The following is a 17,842-nucleotide window of genomic DNA, read 5'->3' as shown; positions in this document are numbered from 1 at the left end:
GCGTGAACACATAGGGGGCGTGATGAGGACAGCGCGAAGAAGGTGCGATGGACGGCTGAGATCGTCTTTGGTTCATCGTGTACCAATAAGCCGCGCCCACGTGGAGGAGCAGCCAGATCGGGCGCGTTACGATCCTGGATCTTAAATCTGTACCGTCCATCGATCCTCTTCCCTCGATCCAGTCGTCCATCTGCTATAATGAATCTCATCGTCCTACATGGCTCTCAATTTCACACGTGGCTCTTAACTTCACGTGTCAATATTTATTATCAGGCTTATTTTCTCACGTCACACCCGAAGTTACTTCGTTCTAAGGTCAAAACGGGACAAATTGTTTGATAAGATCAGCTTGTAGCTGGCTAATTAAAAATTAGTATATGTAGTTAGATACTTTAGTATCTCAATTTTTAATCTTAAAAAAATTAGATTAAATTTTTTTATAATTATGAAAGTAAAACATCAAACTTTATTTATCTAAATGTTATTGGTTTTACTATAAAAATAATCGATAAAAAAAATATAATTTTAATATTCTAATTATGTTTTTGATGATGATGGATGACGATACTAATGAAAGTCGTGAGTGACTATTATTGATGAGGAGAGATAGCAGCGACGAGATATGAGATAAAGAGAGAGGAGTAAGACGATAATACATATGTCAATGCTTTATATTTATGTCGTTACTGATACACTTTACATCTGCATCGATACCAATACAATTATCGAACGATGTCGACGTAGATACAAAGCTACGTAATGATTGCTTGACATCTGTATTGATGCTTATGCAATTACCAAGTGATGCTTTATATCTGTATTATCGTCTTCATCATCTGTCATCATAAAAAATATAACTGAAATATTTAAATTATTTATTATTTATTATTTTTCGTACTTGTCGATAAAATTGATGATAAATGAAATCAGATATTTTATTTTTATAATTATAAAAATTTTAATATAAATTTTGTTAATGTAAATAGGTCATGTAATTAACCCGATTATAACAATACGCTGTCAAAAATTGGCATTACATTCGATGGGCAAGCAGAAGTCTATCAAGTAGAACCTCTTCGATGCATTTACATGACTTTGAGTGGTTAGCCACTCGACTCTCTCTCTCTCTCTCTCTCTCTCTCTCTCTATTATTCTTTTCTTGCGGCTCGCGCGCGGCATCAATTCCTCGTCTACGGTGATCTTTTCTTTTGCCATCTGCACTACCAATGGAGACCACGCGCTGTCGTTAGAGAATCCCTCCTCCCTCAAGGTTGCTCAGGTCTTTACGGGTGTCGGCATCGGCGCTGGCCGACCCATATATGTAGGTAATTCCTCCCCTTCCATAACCCGCGTCTCCCACCGTCGCTGCACCTGTGTCGTTTTCGTGATGGATCTGAGAAGGTTCTTGGAAGCCAGGAACGGACAGCGTTCGATTCAATCTCGTAGGGTTTGATTTGTTGATCTTTTGTTGGCTGTGAACTTTCTTGGGAAAGTTTACGAACGTGTTGCGTGCATATGGATTGCATGATTTCCGAGTGTCAGATTGTTATGCAGCACTGTGGGATTACCGGTTCTTAATTTTTACCGGTTGTTTCGTGGTTTTTTGTGAAATTCTACTTTGTTTCAGTGGAGGAAATGTTGTTCTTTGTATTGATATTGATAAGTTAGTTCAAGGATTTCATTAAGCTATATGTGTCTTTGCATGAATGTATGGTTGATGTAAGTAAGCATTTTCATTTCTCTCTATGGTATTGGTAATAAGTTTGAAAAAGCTAATCTACAGTGTTTTTTTTTTTTTTTCTGAAAATGAGAGAAATTCTCAAGTATGAACAATGTGGTATTGCATCTCTTCTTCTCTGTCTTTTACATATATTTTTCTTTTCAAAATTACTGTTACTATCAAAATTACAAGTCGTATAAACTATTGATTTGTTTTGCCTTGTATAATATTTATATAACATCTGAATTCCTCTTTTATTTTGGTGCTTATTCGTATTCGTCATTCTTTTAAGTGTCAAATTTCTGACTTCTTTTGATCCTCCGGCTGAAACCTGTGGGATGTTAATTCGCAGATATGGTTAGCCTCATATATAGACAAATATGGAATGCAATACATGGACTTTTGACAGTTCAGTAGGGCTGCTTGTGTGGAATTAATTTTACAGAGTCTTATGCATGCATGGGGCAGATGCTGAATTCATATGTAAAAGTCCATTATATATGTTCCTTGGAAGAAATGGAATACTAAATTGACCAAGGAATTCTTGTTTTTGTACTTTTGGTGTTCATGACTAGTTGCCGTTTTGTCGATATTTATTGAAACAAACAGATAAACCTTTGTAATGCAGGTGTGATACCAGCAGTTCAGAAAGTCCTGACTGCTGCTAGAGGTGCAACTGATGCTTTTTCTGGAGTTGGGAGGCATGTCAACAGTTCTGTAAGAGCAGATTGTTATTGTAAACTGTTAAGATCTCTTGTATAAGGAACTCTATTCATTCTCGTTATCGTTTGTTTTCTCAATTAGCTAAAGAAGTTGGGCTTTAAGAACATTGAAGTTGGTTTCAGATGCGGGGTTGGTTTAGGCCACGGTTTTGGTGTAGGTATGGATTTCTGAGCAATCAATAGCTTATGAGTTGCTTTAAACCTTATTCTTCTCTTTCTTCTATGACACGATGCAGTTTTTATCAAAGTTGCATATATAATAATATGATTTTTTTTTCAGACCTTAACCATATGCTTTTATCTCCGTTCAGGGTTTGCTTGTTTTTAACATATTTATTGTATTTTTCTGCTCTACTGACATCCACTTGAGATTTGATTGATGAACTTTTTTTTTTCCACCTTCTTAACAGACAAGGCTATTTCGATTGATCTCAATGGATAAACTTTTTTTGTGTTGAAGTATTTAATGAATTTGTGACTTAGTAATTTTTTTCATCCTTTTATGACCAAAATAGCATACTGGCTATTTTTTTCTCTTAAATCTTAGCTATGGTAATTGTCATATGTTCTTATGACGTTTGTTGTAAGGTGGATTTTCCTTGGATTTCACAAGACGGTTGCATGTAATTTTTTGCTCTTCCCAGTTTAGAATGATGAGACAAAGTTCTTTAGAGTCAATGGTTCGAAGTGCAACCACTATATGTTGACACTTTGAACAGAAGAAAAACCAGCTACACTTCCTATATTCATCATGATCTTCTCCATCCCAGGTCCTGGTCAGAGCAGCACCAAGGTGCTAAGTGGAACTCCTGTTGAAAATGCACAACTCTCAAGTGAGAATGTCATGGATTTGAAATCTGGAAGTACTGGCAGTAGCTATGGATATTCGATGAATGATGAAAGACCTGCTGAAGAAGCTAGGCATAGTCCTAATGCATCAAAAGAGACACCATTAGAGAAGTCAGTTGCAAGTCGTACTGAAAAAGTTATCAACAGTTTCTTGCAGGATCCACTTTTCAAGGATACTGAGGTCAAACTTGTTGAAGTGGTATATGACATATTTTAAATACTGCATTCAACCTAAACTACTAAGTTTGTAGTTGATTTATTGTTGATAACTCTACTTGCTTACTTCTATTCTCTAAATATATTTGAAATAGTAGAAAAATGACTTAACGTATCACACATAATGTCATATTCTTGTTTGGTCCATCAATGAAGATCAAGAAGCAACTTTCTTTCTCTCTTTTTCACCTTCCATGCTTAGCTTGTCTTAAAATATTTCTAGCAGAATTACTCCAGCAAAAATTTTACAATTTATGCCTAGTGTTACATATCCATTTATCTCAACACAGAACAAGAAATAGTAAAAGACATTATATTGTTAATATCTGATAGTAAGAAAGATTATAATGCACATATATCATCTATATGTCTGTTGAATGCATCATGATAATCATCAAAATGAAACATTATCCAACAACTTAATGACAAATACCTCTTTAATTCTTATTGGCCATGGACTTCACTAATAAGAACTAGTTTTCTATTTGATAACTTGACCATCCATATTGGTTAACTAAAATGAAGATTGTGAAACAAATTCAAATGGGGGAGTCATTTAATTCTTTCATATATTAAATAGACAGATAAACTTTAAAAGGATTGACAAAATGTAGTATACTATCCCTCCCAAATACTTGGGTGAAAATCAGGAGTGACAGAACCTTTCTTTCTTGTCTGGTTTGTCCAATTATATTTAGATGCCAAGCGTGCTACACGTCATGACCTTGTTTCTTATATTTCTTTCTTCTAATGGTTAATCTCTCCAAATTTTCCTACTGCCCTTGAATTATTAGAATCTTTTTTTATGTTTTATTATTTTTTATCCAGAATTCTTATGAGTCTAATTTATTTTAGAAGTTTTATGACCTCTATGATACCATAAAGGAGAATAAGTTCAGACCAAATCAGTAAAGTGGATATGCCATTGCTTATATTGATGTTGGATATGGATTAGTTAGTTCCAATCAGATGCTTGGTTCTCTGTGTTCTCCAAGTACCACCTCATCGTGCTATCAATTAGAAATTGGTCAGAATTTACAGAGTTTCAGAATGTATCTAACATTTCCTCTGTCACATCCACTTGGCCATTTTCTGGTTGATAAGTTGAATTACCTGTGGAAATAAATAAGATGATGCTATCCTGTAGTTCTTTTTTTTTTTTTTTTTCTGATTTGTGTTGTTTTACAGGCTGGAAACTTGCTCACAGAGAACGATATACTTCAAATGGTAAGTCATTCTTTTTACATAATATCAGTCGCCTCAGAACCTGATATATGCAGCTGGTTGTTTGACACTTCATGTAATCACAAGGACTTTGCTTTACCTTTCTTTTAATGTTTGTTTTGTTTATGTTTTACATTCGATTTCAACAGTCTAATGGATATAACTTAGGTGAACATGTCTAATAAGGTAGCATTATTAGATAGTGTTATTCATTCTAATCGACTCGAAAGGTTTAGCTTTTCAACATGAACTTTGTTGAAAGTATGCCTATAAGGTAGCATGCTTAGATGTGCTATTCATTCTAATTAAATTCAAACGTTTAGCTTTTCAACAAGAACCTTGTTGGAAGGATGCCTGATAAGCATAATTAGATGTGTAATTCATTCTAATCGAATTAAAAGGTTTAGTTTTTCGAGAAGAAGTTTGCTGAAAGTATGCCTGATAAGGTAGCATGATTAATGTAGTATTCATTCTAATCGAACTCAAAGGTTTAACTCTTCAAGGAGAACCTCGTTGAAAAGATACTTCTTTCCATTAATTTCACCAAGAAAAGCAAGTTTCTTTCAATACAAACATGTGGTTGTATTTGCAACTCAATCTGTGTATATTTATGTGATCAGCTGCTGAAGCATCAGCTAGCGATCGAAGAATTGATCGACGAGAATCTGAAGCTGCGACAAGTACTCGTAGAGGATTTTAAGGTTTCACCTTGCAGGCTTCAAACAAAGGATGTCAGTAGAACAGAAGTCTATTACCCGTGTTCTGACTGTTTCAAATGCCGTAGAAGAAGAAGAAAGGCAGCAAGATAGCATTTAAATCTTAATATGCACCCAATGCCCACTCCAGCATCATTATCTCACCGGGTTTGGTAGCTCATATCTCACATATCACTACCATCAGCTAGGAAGATACAAAGGAATTGCCCAGATTCTTTATGTTTTGAGCTTCTTATTTAACTTTTGAAGCTTTGATAAGAGTGTTTTCTTCTGTCATAAAATTGTTTCTTGCAACCATATTTCATTTTTTTTTTTTCATTTAGGGTCATGAACAAATCAATTGGTCGAATTGGAAAAATCGGAAACTGGACTCTCTATCGGTCCAATTCACTTATTGAATCATTTTGAGCCCTTGAAATGATTGAAACATCTTTGCTTTTTATTTGTTCTCAATGATATTTAATTTTTTAAAAAGATATTTAAGTCTTTTTATTGTAAGAACAAAAGAACAAAATTTATTATATTCATTATTCTTTCATTGTCTCAATGTATTCGCTTCGTCTTTATCATCTTCTTTCACTATATTATTTAAAAATTATTTTTTAAATATTGTTGATATGATTTACATTTTTAACTTAATATATATGTATATATTTCACTTCTTTAAGAAAAAAAATTTAAATCTACAGCCTGATCAGTTAATCCATCGGTTGAATCAATGATTGGGTGACCCAAGGTTTACTCCGATCAATAGTCTTTTCCTTTGCCCTTTCTTCTCACCTTTGCATTGTTGTAATCGAGAGCAATCATAGTCAAGACAAATTTATGTAAGCATTGTGGCAAAGACCAATAAATTATGGTTGTAGTATATTGTAGCATGTAAGATTGAACTTTCTTATGGGAGAACTTTTTCTCACTAGTTTGGGATGTTGATGTGGTTCAGCTAATATATTTCTTATATTTGTTTGGTTGTATATGGTCTATGCTACTGAAAATTTCCTGTAACATGAAGTTATTTTTCCCAGCATTCTTGATTAGTCATTTATATATGTTCCCACAGATGGTATATGCATCCAGTTGCATTTATAACCTTCTCCTATTTTATGGCATCCTCAGTGACTAACATGTGAAAGGGGGAAGGTTGCCTCATATTTATACCTGCAAACTTTTGGAGATCTTAGAACTATTACTCGGGAGTCCTTTACAGTGGAGCCAAGCCAACTGAGAAAGGGAAGTGAAGCTTTCTTATGGTTCATGCAAGCTTTTCCTCAAACAGTAGTCGGCAGAGAGAGAGAGAGAGAGAGAGAGATTTGGGTTGCTCCAAAATGAAGCCTTATCCTCTCTGCATCAATTGTTTCCCCCATGCTGTAATTTCTTTTCCTTTTTGGTTGGTGTGGGATGCCATCCTCATCTCGCTGGTCCCACCACCCATCTTATTTGGATTCTCCTGTTGGAAATATTTTATAAAAAAATTAAAAATCCTTTAGGATTATTATATTAACCACCCTCGTTAAAAGGAGATGTGCATTGCACTATACATTTTTTATTTTTAGGGTATTTTTTAAGCTCTACAATTAGAGTTCTAAATAATCACCATTATTTTCAACAAAAAAATTTCCTCCTTTTTTTTTATTTTTTTTATTTTTCTGATTATGTTCTTAATTTGTTTTAATTATTTGATCTGTTAAAAGAGATTAAGTCGACCAGGTTTCATCTTACCACAAAGTCTTTTACTTCTTTCTTAAGCTTTATACTTTTAATTTGCTATTTTAATTTTATATTATCCCGACATTTCATATTCTTCATCCTCAAATTACTCTATTTCATTACAAATACAATTAACCGGTAGCATCGGATCCTCCGAAACCAATAATTAAATGCCCTCCAAAGCATGTGTGTTCTCGCCAACTTATGTCGGAAATTAATTACTCATTTGACTTAGTGATCGACGCCACGTGGGCTCGGATCTCGATCCGAGTCGTCCTGATCCGATACCTGAGAGTTTGTCTTAATTACCCACCCCATTAAACTACTGACCGGAAATATCAAGGTGGACATTTTGAGTCAGATGAGTCTGACGTAATAATCTTAGTAAAGCAAGTATAAAAATACAGCAGAAAAGCCTATAAAAATCAAATGAACGTCCATGATATACTCGATGGAATGATCATCAGCGGTTCTGATATATATTATTTTTGAGGCTCACTTTATAACGGAGGTCCCGACGCCACGGGTCGTGTCAAAAGCTTCTCTTTTACGTGGCGCGTGTTGCCACCACACTTTCGAGAGAAGTGGTCGCACAGAATGACACCTAAAGACGGAACAAACTGAGGTCGATGTGCGGCCCATCGGGCCCCCCGATGAATCAGGTGGAACTGATAGAAGTCGCACGGCGGGACCCGCCACGTCCCCATTTAGCCGACACAAAATTGACTCGGAATCAAAGTAGTGTGTGTGTGTGTGGTGGCATCCGATTCGGCACTCATTTACTTTGGAGGCAACAGAAGAAGCCAACGGAGAAATAAAATCCTAAAGTATACTGTACTTTGGCTTCGCAAATGTCAGACGCCCATTTCCAATTCCGCACGTTAATACATTCTTAATGGTTTATTTTCGCAGGCCGCTTGGAATTAAATAGGGGATTCGCCAACTCGAGCTGCGTGCGAGCGGGGGAGTCAGAGAAGGCGAGCGAGGGAGCGACGGCGGAAGGGAGAGCGAGGCAAAGAAGGCTGCACCTGCGAGAGAGCGAGAGGCCGCAAGGGTTGAAGGGGAAGAGAGCTCCGACGCTTTCCACTCTTCTCTCCTCTCCTGTTCTCGCCGGCGATCTCACAGGCGCTACGCCTCTTCTCTTCCTTTTGATTTCTCCTCGCCGGATGCGGTGTCCTTGCCGCGCTGGGGAATTTGAATCGCCGTCTTTAGAGCGGGTTTGTGCCCCTTTTTTGTTTCTTCCCACCTGCGCTTCCTTTTAATCGTGTTCGGCGTACTTGTGCTGGAGGAACCCTAGTTTTATGTTGCCGTGTGGTTCTCGAAAGAGCTTACGGGGAGAATTGAGGGTTGGGTGGAGGTTCGGGTTGAGATGAGGCGTTGTTTGGCGGGTTAGGGGAAGTGGCCGAGAGGGGAGATGGATGAGAATGGCGGGTCCTTTGTGGAGGTCAGAAGAATATCTCAGGGGCCGGATCGAGGAAGCGTCTACCATTCGACACCGGGTATGTGGCAAACCGCTTCTCTTACCTCCCTCTCTTTCTCTGTTTGGGAAAATATTGAAGTTGATGGTCATGGGTTAGCCTGCCACCGGTGGGCGGACGCACTCAGCAAATAGTTTCTGAAGCATCTTTGTTTATGCTTGGACTTCTGAATACCGATGTATTTCTGAGTCTTTGATTGCAAGTTTAGGTTGCCCAATTTTCTCTGCTCATCTTTCGGAATTTGATCATCTTTTGGTATTGTTTATTCTTTTATATTGCCGGTAAAGTCTTGCATTGGCATAATCTTTGGGTAACTGATTTTCCATGATCGATATGGATTTCATGAGAAGCTTCTTCCACGGCACATAGTTGTTCTGAATGCTTGTTTTTGTTATGCAGTTTTGCAGAAGATCGAGCAAAGGTAGAGACATTAATTTTGTTGAGTGATTTGAAAATTGATTAAAAAAAAGCATGAAAAGATGGAAGAAGCACCCGCAGTAGATGAAGATTTAATAGAGGAGCGAGATAATGAACTTTGCTGAGTGCTTTAAATAGAAAAGAAGAGGAGAAAGTGTTGGGAACTTGCTGGGCTAGCTTCCCTAGTGATGGTATGAGGTCACCTCAGAAGTGATAGAACCCATATCATGAGAATTTCATGTAAAAAAGAAAAGCATGGATCTAAATGGTATTAATTAATTGGTGAGTGACGTGAGTCAAATCCTATGATCAAGCACCAAATGGTGTTATTTTTTAGCCAATACAAAACAGAGGATTGGAGAATGGCTATTACAAATATGATGATATCCAGGTGAGATCAGTGAGTTTTTGCAAGCTCCTATGAAGAATTTTAATATTGGTCGATCTATTGCCAATTGTTGCATTATGTCATAAAATGCAAATATGCACTTGGCTACTGAGAAACCAACATCCTGCCACAAAAAATGATAAGTTTAGAAGCAAAAAGTCCAAGAGCAAGATGTTCTTTAACTTCTTTACATTAATTTTCAAAATCTAGGATCAGAGTCTTTATTTAAATCATATAATCAAACTTAGCTAGAGGGTGGGCCTTGGTACAACGGTAAGTTGTTCCTTTGTGATCTAGGGTTCGAGCCACGAAAATAATCTCTCTATATTTAGAGGGAAGGCCCTCCCTAGATCCTGCATTTGTGGAAGCCTCATGCACTGGGTGATATAACCTTTTTAATCAAACTTAACTGAGTTCTGTTATGGCTTTTCTTTTGGTGGGGGGGGGGGGGGTTGGGACACACATTGTATGGACGGGAAAGATAATGACAGCTGAATTCTGGAATTAAATATGGAGAGTTAGCCATATGAATAGGGTCTCAGATGTGCAATATGACCTTACTAGAAGAAGATCACTATCATGATTATTGCTCGAGCTGATAGTTATTCAGATCATCATGCTTCTCTTCGACAATGAATATGAGACTTGGTCATGCCTTCACAGGGATTTACATAAACTCTCATCTTCCTAATTCACCAAAGTTCCTTAAAGTTGAAATTTGTTGGAGCCATGCAAATTGTTTCTATTCCCTAAATTTGCACTTCATTGCTTCTTGTAATCCTTATATTACAAATTGTAAAGAAAATTAAAAGTTTTTTTTTTCACTTAAAATGATAGTAGGTGCTGTTAAATTTTATAGTTAGTGCTGAGATGTTATGTAGGGTGAGCTAAGGCACTCTATAATTATATCAATAAATATGTATATATGTTTCTTATACCTTTGCATTCATTAGCTTTTGTTATTTATAGAGGTTGTCACAGGATCAACAGCTTGGATTGGAAAAGGTTTTTCATGTGTTTGTGCCCAAGGAAGAGAAAGTGATGCTCGTGTATCTTTTGACCTAACACCTTCTCAGGTAACCTCCTACTAACATTGATTATTTGCACATTAAGTTGTATGATATAAAAACATTCAATACAATACATTTTCTCCTTCAGTCAACTCTCTCTCTCTCTCTCTCTCTCTCTCTCTCTTTCTCTTCTCTCAATGAGGTAGATGTTGATTTTGTAAGAGCTACATTGCTTTGTCAATATCATATATGGAGAACCATGGATTTCGTTTTTGGCTTTCAAAAGTTGAAAAGCTGAATAAAAGTTGATGATTTAACATTCTTGCAGGAGGAATGCTTGCATAGGTTACAATACCGACTTGATGTTTCTTATGATAATTCGAAGAAAGAGCACCAGGTAGTAAGCCTAAAACATGATTGTAACATATATATTTTATTTCTAAATATCTACATTTGGTTTTTCTAGTTATCTAATTGATTCTTTTTTGTTGTCTGTTCTGTTGAACTTTTTCTGTCTGTAATGTGTATCAACATCAATATCTTCTTTTGTGACATGTGATTATGTTGGTTACTTGATCTCTATATTTAAAGTGAAAAAGGGGTCAATATGTTAGTTGTGATCATGTCGTCTCTTGTACTTGGGATACTTTAAGCAGGCTTTTAAGAGTGTAATATTTACATCTATCTTGTTGGTTGAGCCCATATGTGCGTATATTCAACAGCATTTCTTCTTGGTTTGTCTGATCATTAAACTTTTGTTAGGAAGCCTTGAGGGGCCTCTGGTATGCTGCTTATCCTGGAATCAAACTCCGTGATTTAATCTCTGAACAATGGAAGGAAATGGGATGGCAAGGAAAAGATCCTTCAACAGATTTTAGGTGCTAATACTTTGCTTACCTTTTTCATAATAATATTTGCTAATTACTTTCACCTTTGGTTTAATTATAAGATCTGGAAACTATCTTTGCTCTTGTGTTGCAGGGGTGGTGGTTTCATATCATTAGAAAACCTATTATTCTTTGCCAGGAATTATCCTGTAAGTCAATTTTCTATTTTTCTGCTATCTACTAGTAAAGTTTAAGTGCAGAACAATTTTAATATGTCCTTGGTCTAAGACAAAAAAAAAGGATTTTGATTTTGCTGTGACTACTATTTTTCAACTGTAACAAGATGTTAAATGATATTGATGCTGCAGACTGGGATGTCCTATCACCATCACAGTTTGCATCATTCAGCTGGTCTTCTTGTTAGTAACCTGGTTGTCATTGTCTCCTTTAGCTGTAATCTGAAGTCCTACAGAATTTTCCATGCAGAAATCCTTCCAGGATCTCCTCAGGAAGCAGGATGGTGACCGAGCTCTATGGGAATACCCCTTTGCAGTAGCTGGTGTAAATATAACATTCATGCTCATACAAATGCTTGATCTTCAAGCTGGTTTGTACTTTACTCAATTATTTTATTGGTTTTGTTAGCAAACTCTTTTGACTTGATTGGTATTGATGGCTTACCTAAGCAATCGATTAAACTATAGATATCTCAACTGTCTCCAACATATTTTAAAACTCCATTAACACCACTAACAGACTACTTTGATAATTGCAGCCAAACCAAGGTCAATCATTGGAGCTATATTTCTGAAGCTACTCTTAGGTAAGTTTAAAAACTTTTTATTTTTATGAGTTCATTGTCGAGAAATTAATTTAGCAATGGTAGTGGTTATAGCATGCTTCATATCTTTGTTTTCCAAGAATTGGTTATTGTGTTTTAATGTAAGGATTGAAATTTCATACCTTATCGGTATACCGAGTTTGTTCGGTATGGTACGGTACGGTGTACCGAGCGGTATGCTTAGAAAAATATAAAAATCAATTTTGGTATCGAGCGGTACTAAATATATAAAAATAAATATATATAATTAATATAAAAATATAAAAATATATTTTTTTATATATAAAAAGATATATAATATATATCTTTTTATATAAAAAAGATATAAAAATCAATATATAAAGATATAAAAAGATATAAAGAGGATACAGGGCGTGTTGAGCGGTAGCCTTGTGCTTCTTCTCTTTGTCTCGTCTGTGGCCTTCAACGTCAAGGAGGTGGGGAGAAGAAAGACGACATCGGAAGGTTCTCCGTGCGGTGGCAATAGATGAAGGAGATCGTTCGAAGATAAAGAAGGTCGGGGTCTTCGCCGCCTTCCTTGCTGTTGCCTCTTTCACTACTCTCACTACCGACTTCGCTGATCTCCGCGCCTCTAGCTCCTCCTCCAAAGAGATACGACTCTCCTCGTTGTTACCTCTTAGATCGGGATCGTCAAGGGAGGGTGGCACTGAATCGGTATCGAGAAAGGGTATGGAAGACAAATTCGCACCGAGGTTCGACGGGTTTAGGTTCATCGAGATGCTGGCGACGGCACATCGGTGATTCCGCGATCCTCTTTCTCAATGCTTCTCCCTCTTCTTCGATGCTTGTCCCTCTTCTTCGAACGACCTCTTCTTCCTCTCCTCGTCTCGTCGTAGCCAGGCTGATACTACCTGATAGCGGGTGGTCCGCGTGCAGGTTTGCTGGCGGATTGGTATTTACTGCCTGTATCGGACGGTACGGAACGGTATTAAAACCCCTGTTTTAATGACTCTCAATATTTTGTTGAATCACTTTATGTGATGAATTGTTAACCATGTAACTTTGACCTATAGACAATCTTGTCTCTAGATGAAGTTGTAGTCCTGCTTATTTCTTCATTTAAATTTGAATGGTCTCTAGTAGTCTCCTGGCAATAGAAAACCTTCATAGTCAACATTTGATTAGGTTTTCTAAGGAGAGGTCTCAAGAACATGAATTGATAATTCATAGGTAAAATGTTTAGAATTCTTCTTATATCTTTCAATTTTGGGCCTTTTGACTTACTACTTGTAGGAAGATTATTTGTCTGATATCTGTAGAGGTTCTTGCAAAAAAGCAGTTGATTGATTGGCTTTACGTGAAATATTTATTTGTGGCTTAGGTTTCTATGTTCTGTGGCAAATCATTATTAGGGAACACCACCAACACGCTCTTGTAGCTTAGGACAAGTGTTGGCACCATAGGAAGGTTGCTCCTTTGCAACCTTTGTAATCAGGGTCTTTCTTTATGTGTTGGTAAGGCTGTATTTATTGATTCTGATCTCCCTAACCAGATATTGGTTGGAGCCTTGTGCAATGGGGCTTCCTTTTCTTTAGCACTATGACTTTTCAGGTTGTCCTCAAATCAGAACTTTTTACTTAATTCCCACTAGACAACCCTGCCTTTTTTGGGTTAAATTAATAACACGAGTGATCCAGCTGGTGGATGAGTAGTTGCAAAGTTATCCTATGGCTGGTTCAAAGACAAAAGCCAAAACATTGATAAAAATCCTCTTTATCTTCAAGGTCTTTGCATTAGATGTTTGCCTGTACATTGATGAAGATGTTGGGTTGTGAATATTTGGATTCAAGAAGCGGGACTTAACCTTGAATGTTTGTCCTACTTGAATTCTGCGAGCTTTACACTTTTTTCCCACCAAAAAAGGAACTCTTTTTTACTTTTTTTTATCTGTTGCTTTCATGTTCTCTATCCTAATTTCTTTGTGAAACTTCAGGCAATTAAAAATTATATATTTTGATTTGTTTCTTCGGCTGGCATCTTCATTCTCCTTTTTATTTCCTGTCCATCAAGTGTCTTAAGTCAAACTAACTTACTAACGCAAGCGTTACGCTTAAGAGGAGTGCTTTTATTTTGTTTCAGAGAATGACCGGGCGTTTGACGTATTGTACTGCATAACTTTCAAGTTGATGGATCAACAATGGCTTGCTATGCGTGCCTCGTACATGGACTTCAACGTATGTTATGTGCTGCTTTAAATGATATTTACCCATTTTGCCTTGTGATACTTTTGTTATTAACTCGTGCTGGTCCATCCAGACGGTCATGAAATCAACACGCCATCAGCTGGAGCAAGAGCTAGTGCTAGAAGATGTCAGTCGAATCGAGGATTTGCCTTCTTATAGTCTTCTTCGTCGTTAACAACCTCAACCTCTTATTCTATATTTTGAGTCTGATGGCCAAGAAACTTGGATGCAGTTGTTTTCTTTGTGTGCTTTGACGTTCTCTTCTTTTGGGTTTTTCCAAGTGCATTATAATTGTTCGTAGCTCGAGATCAAAAGCAAGCTCTTTTCCTATCTTTTCTGTTACTGGTAATAGTTTCTCCGTTGGTGAGGATTTGTTGTGGCTTCGACCATGGAACCAAGAGAATGAGGGGAGGGCTGGTGTTACACCTCAAGGAAAAGGGTGAAGTTATAGCTCCCTTAAGAGGTAAGTTTTGGACAAATATATGTATAATTAAAAGAGGGGGGGATGCGTGTAAGGTTTGCTGAAGCCCATAAAGTCTGCTACGTTTGTCGCACGTCTCTCCTTTGTTTACCCTTTGTGTTATGAATTTAGTTTTTCTTTTGGGATAAATAATTCGCACCACCGTTCTCCCAAAGAAATCAGATTATACTGTTATAGTTCGAGGATCACATATACAATTCCCTGAAGTGAGAGGATGAAGCTTTACCTAGTTTCAGGGAAGATGTTCTTAGATCCATCGGTGGTCTTTAATCCAATCTCATATCTGTGCCAATCATAGCCAGCTAATTTTTTGCACTACAAACAACAACCTAAGAAATGTCAGATATCAGCAATTTCAATGATTTGCATTTACTTGTAATCCTACGACTTAAACACAAAATTTGATGGTCACTTCCAATGGTAGAATCTCATATATATATATATATATATATATATATATATATATACACACACACGTGGCCCAATCAAATACATGGAGGGCCAACGTGATTGATTTATTGGGAAAACATTTGAAATAAAAGTGTGGACACATTTAAAATGTGCATTTGGGTTCGCACATTTCAAATATCAATTAATTTTTAATATTTTTTTTCTAAATCATATTTGAACCGGATATTACATTGAAAATATTCAAATGTTGATGTCATCTAAAGGTAGCATTAGCATTTAAACATTCGTGGGATGTTAATATAATTTTTAAATTCTAAAAGTATCACATGACTTCATCTAAAATTTTAAAATTATTAAAATGATTTAGTGATAAAATAATATGATTTATATTTTCTATAAGGTAAAATTTTTATTTATTTTTAAAAATTAGTTTTATTTATGTGTATAAAGATATTTTAATTTATTATATATTTTGGCCACACAAAATTTTTATAAGATTACATTGTATTCATTTATTTTATTTATTCACTTTATTAAATATTAAAAATATTAGAAGGATAAATTTGTCATAAAATATTTAATAGACTTTTAAAATATAATTTTACCAAACAATAGTTACATAAATGTGTAGCATATTTAAGTTTATGTATAGCATATTGATAGGGATGAATTCTGTGCTGACACCTGCTCACCCTCTATCGCTACATTAGCATCTCTCACACATCTTTTTCATGTCAACTTCCTTGCATTTACATCTTTCATATTGGTTCAAAAGGAGCATTGATTCTCTTAGAATTCTTGCTTTCCTATGAATGAACTTATGATATATTTTTTCATTTCATAAAATCATTTATTTGGAGGAGAAGAAATGATGCATGCTAATTTGGTTTGCTCCATTTTGCCCAATCATATAGACAACCTTCATGTAAGAATTAAGAGACACCTATCACATATATAAACTACATTACATATCCTTCAAAATCTAACAACCTATATATATATATATATATATATATATATATATATATATATATATATATATATATATATATATATCATTGTCAATCTTCATGGATTACTTATTTTTTGAATGTTAATTGAAAGTCTAACTAAACATTACTATCCTTTGAAAACTCATTATGATTACATGATGACTTTGATCTTCACCATTTGGTCTAAGATTATTACAGCAAGTTCAACACCAATTGCATGAGTGCAAGGTAAGTATGGAACTTTGTTGTAGTCCCCTCAACAGACACCATGGTAGAAATGTCAAACAATGTTGAACCAGTGTGTGTGTGGCCATGTTGCCTTACTTGTGGTGGAGTCACCCAAGTGAATGGCCAATATTTTCTTAACTATTTTGTCTTGATATGGACTGCCCCACCTGATGCCTTCACCAAATCAACTTGCAATGAATCCACCACATTGCACAAAATGTGAGAGAAACAAGAAGATGGAGAGGAACTTCTCTTGTCATTCATTCTATGGGCAGTGACAAGAATGGTTCAGTAGGATAAGAGTAAGTAAAATAGTTGAGATAAAGTTCTATATAAATTGTGATATTATGTACTACACATTTTCTCTAAAACAATGGTGATTTTACAATTGTCCTGTGTCCTGATTTGTTTTTCTCCCTGAATTTCTACTCAATTTTTCTTATCCTATAAAACAAGGGAAGTTTATGCTTTAAACAAAAGAAATTTTCTATTTTGAGCTTTATTTAATTTTTCTTTCTGGTCCTTCCATTATTTGGCAGACAACCCATCACTCTCAAGTTGCAACAAAACCACCAAGTTACATACAAAGTTAGAGACAGAAGAAGATGGAGAGAAACTTCTTCTAGTAAGGATTTTGCAGTGACAAGAATGCTCAAAAGGATGAAAACAAGAAATATGAGCTAAGCATAAAATAGTAGTGATTTTATATAAGCATAAAAGAATTATCATCACTCTTTCCCTGATTTTTTTTAATCAAAATTTTCATCCTATAAAATAAGGGAAGTTTAATCTTTTTTAAAAAATGTATATTTTAACCCTTTTCTTCAATTTTACTTTAGCAGACATAAAGGCCTTCATGGCATATAATGATTCCATTATTTGACATAAAACCCATCACTCTCAAGTTGCAACAACTCCAAATTGCATAGGTGAGAGAAACAAGAAGATGGATTGGAACTTCTTTTATTTATTTATTTATTTTGGTGCAAAGACAAGAATGCCCGAAAGGAGAAAAACAAGGGAAAAAAGTATGAGCTAAATTTCTATGAAAAAGATCTATGGAACCATCATCACTCTCTCCCTAATTTCCCTCTCAAATTTCTTACCCCATAAAACAAGGGAAATTTATTCTTTGATAAAATCTATATTGAGCTTTCCTTCGATTTTGCTTTAGCACATAAATGCCTTCACGTCATATGTTCCATCCATCACTCTCAAGTTGCAATAACTCCACCAAATTACATAAGAAGTGTGAGAAACAAGGAAGATGGAGACAAAATTGTGTGTCATTGGTTGGCAGTGATAAGAATGCTCAAGGAGAAAAACAAGTTAAAAACAATCAGCTTAAGTTCTAAAATAGTAGTAAATTCAGATCAACAAATAAAATTATCATCCTGTATCCTAATCACTG

General features: G+C 35.7%; 2 protein-coding genes across 4 annotated transcripts; both read left to right on the top strand.

Moving 5' to 3' along the window:
- The first annotated feature begins 1,101 nt into the window (after positions 1-1,101).
- LOC103976195 (uncharacterized) lies at positions 1,102-5,887 on the top strand. The gene is made up of 6 exons (XM_018822115.2): positions 1,102-1,442; positions 2,349-2,437; positions 2,525-2,600; positions 3,213-3,490; positions 4,696-4,734; positions 5,352-5,887. The coding sequence occupies exons 1-6, from the start codon at positions 1,388-1,390 to the stop codon at positions 5,538-5,540; spliced, it is 726 nt and encodes a 241-aa protein (XP_018677660.2). The 5' UTR covers positions 1,102-1,387; the 3' UTR covers positions 5,541-5,887.
- Positions 5,888-8,005: 2,118 nt separating this feature from the next.
- Positions 8,006-14,649, top strand: LOC135584175 (uncharacterized). 3 transcript variants are annotated; one of them, XM_065096838.1, is made up of 9 exons: positions 8,006-8,653; positions 10,407-10,513; positions 10,776-10,844; positions 11,210-11,325; positions 11,429-11,483; positions 11,761-11,881; positions 12,050-12,097; positions 14,216-14,310; positions 14,393-14,649. In XM_065096838.1, exons 1-9 carry the CDS (start codon positions 8,569-8,571, stop codon positions 14,492-14,494), a joined length of 798 nt encoding a protein of 265 aa, XP_064952910.1. In that variant the 5' UTR covers positions 8,006-8,568; the 3' UTR covers positions 14,495-14,649. The 3 variants fall into 3 exon arrangements, with proteins under 3 accessions (XP_064952910.1, XP_018674585.2, XP_064952911.1); XM_018819040.2 differs by having other exon boundaries at positions 8,011-8,653; positions 10,428-10,513; XM_065096839.1 differs by having other exon boundaries at positions 8,011-8,653; positions 10,419-10,513.
- The last annotated feature ends 3,193 nt before the right edge of the window (positions 14,650-17,842 follow it).

The sequence above is a fragment of the Musa acuminata genome, chromosome BXJ2-2 (genome assembly GCF_036884655.1).
Source record: "Musa acuminata AAA Group cultivar baxijiao chromosome BXJ2-2, Cavendish_Baxijiao_AAA, whole genome shotgun sequence".
Lineage (NCBI taxonomy): Eukaryota > Viridiplantae > Streptophyta > Magnoliopsida > Zingiberales > Musaceae > Musa > Musa acuminata.
Note: the sequence above shows the minus strand (reverse complement) of the source record. Positions and strands in the feature narration are given on the sequence as shown.

Coding starts and splice junctions, on each gene's coding strand:
- LOC103976195 (XM_018822115.2), top strand. CDS start 1,388: ATGGATCTGAGAAGGTTCTTGGAAGCCAGGAACGGACAGCGTTCGATT. Junction 1,443..2,348: donor ACAGCGTTCGATTCAATCTC/GTAGGGTTTGAT, acceptor TTTGTAATGCAG/GTGTGATACCAGCAGTTCAG. Junction 3,491..4,695: donor AGGTCAAACTTGTTGAAGTG/GTATATGACATA, acceptor GTTGTTTTACAG/GCTGGAAACTTGCTCACAGA.
- LOC135584175 (XM_065096838.1), top strand. CDS start 8,569: ATGGATGAGAATGGCGGGTCCTTTGTGGAGGTCAGAAGAATATCTCAG. Junction 11,326..11,428: donor GATCCTTCAACAGATTTTAG/GTGCTAATACTT, acceptor CTTGTGTTGCAG/GGGTGGTGGTTTCATATCAT. Junction 14,311..14,392: donor CCTCGTACATGGACTTCAAC/GTATGTTATGTG, acceptor TGGTCCATCCAG/ACGGTCATGAAATCAACACG.